The sequence below is a fragment of the Aplysia californica genome, unplaced genomic scaffold (genome assembly GCF_000002075.1).
Source record: "Aplysia californica isolate F4 #8 unplaced genomic scaffold, AplCal3.0 scaffold00592, whole genome shotgun sequence".
Lineage (NCBI taxonomy): Eukaryota > Metazoa > Mollusca > Gastropoda > Aplysiida > Aplysiidae > Aplysia > Aplysia californica.
Genome location: NW_004797862.1, coordinates 440,564 through 448,188, shown reverse-complemented (window position 1 = coordinate 448,188; position 7,625 = coordinate 440,564). Strand labels below are relative to the sequence as shown.

At 38.8% G+C, this 7,625-nt stretch overlaps 1 protein-coding gene across 2 annotated transcripts in view; it reads left to right on the top strand.

The window, feature by feature from the left end:
• Positions 1-3,565: 3,565 nt before the first annotated feature.
• LOC101853118 (replication protein A 70 kDa DNA-binding subunit) overlaps positions 3,566-7,625 on the top strand; it is a 9,481-nt gene continuing 5,421 nt past the window's right edge. Inside the window, exons 1-2 of one of the 2 annotated variants that reach the window (XM_005107321.3) lie at positions 3,566-4,019; positions 5,256-5,400. In XM_005107321.3, coding sequence (XP_005107378.1) covers positions 5,353-5,400 — 48 coding nt within the window. In that variant the 5' untranslated portion in view covers positions 3,566-4,019; positions 5,256-5,352. Of the gene's footprint in view, positions 4,020-5,255; positions 5,401-6,829; positions 6,850-7,432; positions 7,578-7,625 lie in introns of those variants that run through there. The other variant, XM_005107322.3, reaches the window with a different exon arrangement.

Below are 7,625 nucleotides of genomic sequence, written 5' to 3'. Positions count from 1 at the left end.
CCTCACGACGCCATTGTTTTCGGTCTTCAATTCCTCACAGGTCACGTGGTACAGTTCCCGTTCTATAAGTGTAGAATTCTGTGGCGTAACCATTTTTAAAAAGCGTTCTTCCGAAATTTATCCCAAAACTTGCTAGTTTCACTTTGATTTTTAAAAACTCAAGTAGGGTAACTCTGTTCGCAAAGAGTGCGCTTTTGTGAAGAGGGCGCCACCAAATTTTGAGGACAGTATTCGCAAGGGCTAAATATATTCGAGTACTCTCCTTCTGTTTATTAGATCTCTGTATATCTTTTGTTGAATCTTTGCCTTTATTAACAAATTAGAAAATTTAGCTGGTTTATATGAATGTGTAAAATATTAGATTGTTGAAAAATCAAAGGAAGAAAAAGAAATCAAATGATACTTTAAATAACGCGAGCCAAATACAAAAAAGAAGGAGGGGAGATATTATAGGTAACCGATTGTATTTTTAGTAAAGAGAAGGAGCAAACCTCTCAGAGCTCTAGCCAACCGAACACTAAAAATAATTTAATTGCATTCTTTAAATTTGAAAAAAAGTAGTCTTTACAGCGTTATCGTTCACTGACACTATACCTTGTAACGGAGGCTCTCGTGGCCTAGAGGATAAGGTACTAGCCTCCAATTCAAAGGTCCCGGGTTCGAATCCGGGTAGCGACCGAAAAATCTTCTTCTCTAAATTTGTTTCTTTTCACCTCCTTTCCCGCTCTCTAACAATGTTCTGTTGTCTGCTTTTGTCTCCTCTTTCTGCCCCCTCCCTTTCACCTCCTTTGCCCCCTCTTCTGGGCTCACGACTCTTTCTGCAGCCTCTCTACTGCTACTGCTTGGCTCATAATTCTTGCAGCTGTTCTTTCAGCCATACCCCTGATCTTCTGGTAGGAAAAATTTACACCTAGCCTTCTCGGCCAAGGGCGAAAAATATCGGAGCAGGGCCCGTGTGAAATTTTAGCTGGCTAAAGATCCCTTGGTGGTCTAAAATCGATAAGAGTAGGGCCTAGGCTTCGGCCGCCACTGGGGCAAAATTCAAAATTTCCTATAAGTCAAAAAGTTTAAATGTGTCCCGCGCGCTCCTATGACCTTATGAGGTTGCGAGCGCCGTAAAACACTTACCCCCCCAAAAAAACAAAACAACAACAACAACAACACACCCTTATGTGTACTCCTTAGACACCTTCTTTTACGTAATCATTCGATCTGTGTGATTAATAGTTACTGAAAAGGTTTGGGCCCTGTGAACGATGACGTAACAGCATTCAGTTTAAGGGAAGTAATTTAGTTCTTAGCAACCGGATTTGTATTTTGTAGCCTATTACTATTACTCTTTGTTGATTCCCTTGCTATTTATGACAGTGGTGAGATCTCAGAAGATTATATTATGATGAAGTCAGTTTTTATAGCTTTACCTAAAACACCAGGTGCCACTGAGTGTGATATGCATAGAACAATTAGCCTTATGAATCATTTTACAAAAATATTGCTGCGAGTAATAATGGGAAGATTGAGAAAACGTGTAAGACCAGAGATATCTAAAACACAATTCGGCTTTGTTCCTGACAAGGGCATCAGGAATATAATAGGCCTATTCACCTTAACAATGTTAATGGAAAGTTGTACTCAAGCTCAGAAAGGTCTGTATTGATGCTTCATAGATTATTCAAAGGCGTTCGATAAAGTTAGACATGATGAGCTATTTAAAATACTGGAAAAACTAGACATAGATGGAAAAGATCGAAGAATTATCAGGAATTTGTACTGGGACCAAAACGCTGCTGTACGAATTAATGGAGAATACAGTGAATATAAGCAGACTAGGCGAGGAGTGAGGCAAGGATGTGTTATGTCACCAGACCTCTTTAACATGAACAGTGAAACAATCCTTAGAAACATAGAAAAATGTCCAGGTCTCAAAGTAAATGGAGAAAATATTAATAACATCAGGTATGCAGATGACACAGAGTTCTGATAGCACGCTCAGAAAATGACTTTCAATTGCTTCTGGATACTGTTGTAACAGAAAGTGAACGAAAGGATTATTGTTGAATGTAAAGAAAACAGAATGCATGGTAATATCCAAAAAAAGCAGCAAATCCTAGTTGTAATCTCATTAGAAAAGGTGAAAAGATCAAACTAGTCCAACAGTTTAAATATCTAGGATATATGATAACATCTGCTGCCAAATATGTTCCACTGAAATAGACTAAGACGGACAATTACAAAGGCTAAGGCTAGTTTCAATAAAATGAGCCCAATCCTGAAAAATAGAAACATCTCAATGAACACCCAAATGAAATTTCTGAAATGCTATGTTTGGTCAACCCTTCTATAATATGGCTGTGAATGCTGGACACTCACTAAAGACAGTGAAAATAAAATAGAAGCAACAGAAATGTGTTTTCTGGGGAGAGTGCTGAGAGTATCGTGGAAGGAAAAGAAATCAAATGAGTAGTGCTTGATGAAGCCCACGTGGGACGCTCACTGTTAAAAACAATCAGGAAACGACAAGTGCAGTTTTTTGGGGGACAAATAAATAGACATAGGATCTTGGACATCTAGCTCTCACTGGCAAAATTGAAGGCAAACGAGGCAGGGGAAGACCCAGAATAACATACTTAGGGAACCTAAACAAATGGGTAACAGGGAAAGATCAGGGAAACGTAGCTTTTTTAGAGCACCAGAGGAAAGGAATGAACGGAGAACCATAATCGCCGATGTCTGTCGGCTGGCACAGGATGATATATACATGTACTATGATTCCCTTTGCACCATAATCAACATTCTGTGGCCATGACCTTCGGTCGCAGTTATTTTGCTCGATTTCGTAAACTTTAAAACCACGACCTATTTCAAGCACCATAATAATGCTATGATTCAGTGGATTTTTGGGGCATTTTTATTATTGTTTTTGAAATTTAATTTAATTTAATTTAAAATTTAAAATTTTTTTTGTGGGGGTGGGGGGATAGCATGTAGCTTCTGCTGTTGGGTCCAGGAAATCCGAAGACAGAACGACGACTGAGAATGTGTTTTTAAAATGACACTGACACCATTTCCGATCCAATACATCTAAATTGTCGACCCGATGGTCAGCGCATGAAATTTTGTTCAGAATGAGTCTGTGGAGAACGAAAAAAAAGGGGGAGGAGTCCACGAGTAGTGTAAGAGTTGTTACAAACTGCGCTTGCTTTATATTGCCTGATCATTTTTTGTAACTTATTTTTGTCTCGGGACTAGATCTAGTATAAATAATATATAATAATGCTAGTAGTTTACAATGGTTATACCCTCTTTTAAACCTATAGTGTACATCTATGTCTATAACCAACTACGCGCAGAACATAGTATCAAAGATAGTACATAATAATAATATATGTATTATATAGACTCTTTGATATAGTATGCAAGGCAAATACGTGATCAGATCTAATCTATAAAACAACAAAAAAAACCCCCAAAAACCTGACAGATTCTGGCGGGGAAAACTGAATTATAAAGCGCTGTTTTCACCCCTACTGTTGTTCCACTTTCAGTTTCAGTTTCAGTTTCAGTTTCAGCGTCAGTTTCATTAGCCACGAATTGATTGCTGTGCTGTGCTCAGTGCTCTAGTCTGATAGGGCCTAGTTCACAGCTAGCTCTCACAGCACACGCATCTACTTCTGTCACTCTTGCCATTACGAAGACGTCAAGCATCTTTTTTACGTTCACTCTTAAATTTATTTATAGTGCAGCAGTCGTGGTGGTATCAGAGAGCTTAGAATTACCTCTCTGGTGGTATCCAAGACTCACATTTGTCCAGGAAATTCGAGAAACTAGATCTAGATCTAGATCTGGATATCTAGATTATATATAATATCTAAATCTTATCGTAATTTTTTTTCATAGAACTGAAAAGTTTGTGTGCATCACTTTAACTGGATTGACAGTCCGACTGACACCGAGAACGAAGAATTTAACAAGGGACAATTACAGAGGAAGAAGAAGCTCGGAAAAGAAAACCATAATAAGTAAGTCAAACTGAAGCGGGTTTAATCGTAAAATAATATTATTATGGTGATTCTAAATAATGCTTCGACTCTTTGACGAGCATTATAGAGTGTTTGCAAGTGCTGTATACGAGAAAGGTAGGAGATTGCTGAATTTAACAGAACTGTATAAGAGACAAAACTAGTGTCTTGTCTATGTGCCAAAAGACGTTGACAAATATGAGGCAGCGTGGTGGAATCAGGCTCTCGTCAGTTTTTGGGCATGTAGAGTTATTCGTATCATCATCTTAAAGCTTGTTCACTTGTCTTTATTTGGATGAAAAAAGTATCTATTTGTCTTGAATACAAGTCGAGATATTTGCGAAAGAAGGTGGGGGTCACCTGTTTTCAGAGGTAAAATTAGTGAGAAAATGGCTGAAAAAGATTAGTTATTTCTTTAGCATAAGAGTCTGTGGTAACTGAAAATGTATATCTTTTGTGCCTTTAATCGACGTTTTTCAGTAGAATCCACACAGAAATGAGTTCTTTAATGGCCTTTAAAAGGTATTGAGCCCAAAAACAAAAATTTGATAAAAATTCGCAAACCTGCGGAAAAATGCAAGTTTCTTCACTGTGATTATTTTGACGAGAGCCTGATTCCACCACGCTGCCTCACAAATGCAGGCTTGACTGCTGTTAGTAAGACAACAAGTACTTGTACTCTCATGTATTTCTGCATTTAACTGTAAGCTAGGCCTATATACTACTTGTTTTTTTAAGAGCCCCTGTGAGGAGGGGACAAAAGTCAAAAGAGGTGTCGGAGTGGGGGCAGAAAGTGGAGACGAAAGCAGAGACAGAAAAATACGTTGTTAGAGTTAGAGAGCAGAGGTGGAGAAAGGAGAATAATGTCAGCCTATATTTTAGAGAAGAACATTTTCCGTCGTTGTCCGGATGCAAACCTAGCTGGGACCTATTGCATAATAATTATTATGGAGTGTCTATGTACACGGTAAACGGGCACCTAGTCTTGGTATCTACGTACACGGTAACGGAAATGAATATATTATAAATCAATATTTGTACTGTGCAGTCACTTGCTGAAAAAAAAAAGTCATACACAAGCGTCTTAAATTGTTGGGCTCGCCATCGTGACCGGTCAGTGAACCTGTGCTTTCGCATCACATTGTGAGTGCCTGTTGGGTTCACCAAAGTTCATTCAAAGTCTGTGCGCTAGTGAAGCCACACTAAATTAACACTGTATCACTTTTCTATTTTTAGATGCTGAAGACTGTACTGGGAATCTAGCTCCAGTCCGAATTCCATCTCAAACCGAGCAAACTGCTCCCAATCTTCTGAGAAGCCAGACGAGGGAAACATGAGTACAGAAGGTTACAGTACCCCAATGAAGAAAAGGATGGAGCAGGTACAAGGCGCACAGGCTTGGGTCTCTGTGAACTTAACAGTCCCCCCCCTCCCCCCCCCCCCACTTTTCTTTCGGTCCCGAGGTGTTGACTTTATCAGAATTTCACTGTTTGTATTATTTGTAACTAAGGCGCTTTTGACATTGACATGAGTCTCAATTTTTTCCTTATATTAGTAATTGGTAAGACTAAATTGTTTTAGTGACTAAGTCCTGAGCACCCAACGAACAGTTCTTCCAAGTCGACCCCCCCCCCTCCTACATGGTGGAATGGCGGCAGGCCAGACGATTTAACTGACCTTGGGCGTCGGATCTGTCCCGTGGGTTATTATACTTTGGTGACACCTGGTCTATATTTAGCGTTGTGGTATATGGTAGCCATGCATGTGGTTGTGTGGACCATATATATATATTGGCTCACCCAAACAGCAGTCACAATTTAATTCCATATATACAGATCAGTCACTGCGTCTTTTGGTTAACCTCCGCGATCACTGCTGTTTGGACGTACATGTACCGCTACTTTAGAAGTACATAATATGCAAGTATACAAAGTTCTATCTGAAATTTGTGGCTGTTTGTCGAGTTACTATAAGGTCATGAGGTTGGAAACCAAATTAAATGTTCTTTCTGCTCTACCAAAATCGTAAGATCATCCAGAGTCCTAATAATAATTTTTAAAAAATAAAAAAATAATAATTGCATTTATATAGCGCGTATCCATGCTCAAGAACCATGGTCTATGCGCTTTACAACTATTATTACCCTAGCAGACCCCCTGAGAACACTCAGAAACATTCAGTAGATCTATATTATTCAAAGAATTGCTTTCGAAAAAGCTGGTCATGTGCTATGAAACTCAAAAGTTTTAATGTCAAATCTCTTGATACTAGATACTGAGCTGATAAAACTTTGTAATTCTTGGGTATCAGTATGTACTCTCTTGTGTTTTCCAATGATTGGCTCACTGCCATTTTAAAAATCTATTTATTGTCTTCAGAGAGAGTTTTAGGAAATGTAGCCTAATTACTTTGGTGTCTCCGTATCACATGTTAACAGAATATTCCCCATATATACTATACCCTCTTGTTTACATACAAAGCAACACAACGTAACACAATACAATATATAATGATAATAAAAATGATAATAATAATGATATATATAATAAAAGAAGAAGAAGAAGAATTAAAATAATAGGTTATATTATACTGATGACGATAGAGTCTGTGGTAACTGAAAATGTATATCTTTTGTGCCTTTAATCGACGTTTTTCAGTAGAATCCACACAGAAATGAGTTCTTTAATGGCCTTTAAAAGGTATTGAGCCCAAAAACAAAAATTTGATAAAAATTCGCAAACCTGCGGAAAAATGCAAGTTTCTTCACTGTGATTATTTTGACGAGAGCCTGATTCCACCACGCTGCCTCACAAATGCAGGCTTGACTGCTGTTAGTAAGACAACAAGTACTTGTACTCTCATGTATTTCTGCATTTAACTGTAAGCTAGGCCTATATACTACTTGTTTTTTTAAGAGCCCCTGTGAGGAGGGGACAAAAGTCAAAAGAGGTGTCGGAGTGGGGGCAGAAAGTGGAGACGAAAGCAGAGACAGAAAAATACGTTGTTAGAGTTAGAGAGCAGAGGTGGAGAAAGGAGAATAATGTCAGCCTATATTTTAGAGAAGAACATTTTCCGTCGTTGTCCGGATGCAAACCTAGCTGGGACCTATTGCATAATAATTATTATGGAGTGTCTATGTACACGGTAAACGGGCACCTAGTCTTGGTATCTACGTACACGGTAACGGAAATGAATATATTATAAATCAATATTTGTACTGTGCAGTCACTTGCTGAAAAAAAAAAGTCATACACAAGCGTCTTAAATTGTTGGGCTCGCCATCGTGACCGGTCAGTGAACCTGTGCTTTCGCATCACATTGTGAGTGCCTGTTGGGTTCACCAAAGTTCATTCAAAGTCTGTGCGCTAGTGAAGCCACACTAAATTAACACTGTATCACTTTTCTATTTTTAGATGCTGAAGACTGTACTGGGAATCTAGCTCCAGTCCGAATTCCATCTCAAACCGAGCAAACTGCTCCCAATCTTCTGAGAAGCCAGACGAGGGAAACATGAGTACAGAAGGTTACAGTACCCCAATGAAGAAAAGGATGGAGCAGGTACAAGGCGCACAGGCTTGGGTCTCTGTGAACTTAACAGTCCCCCCC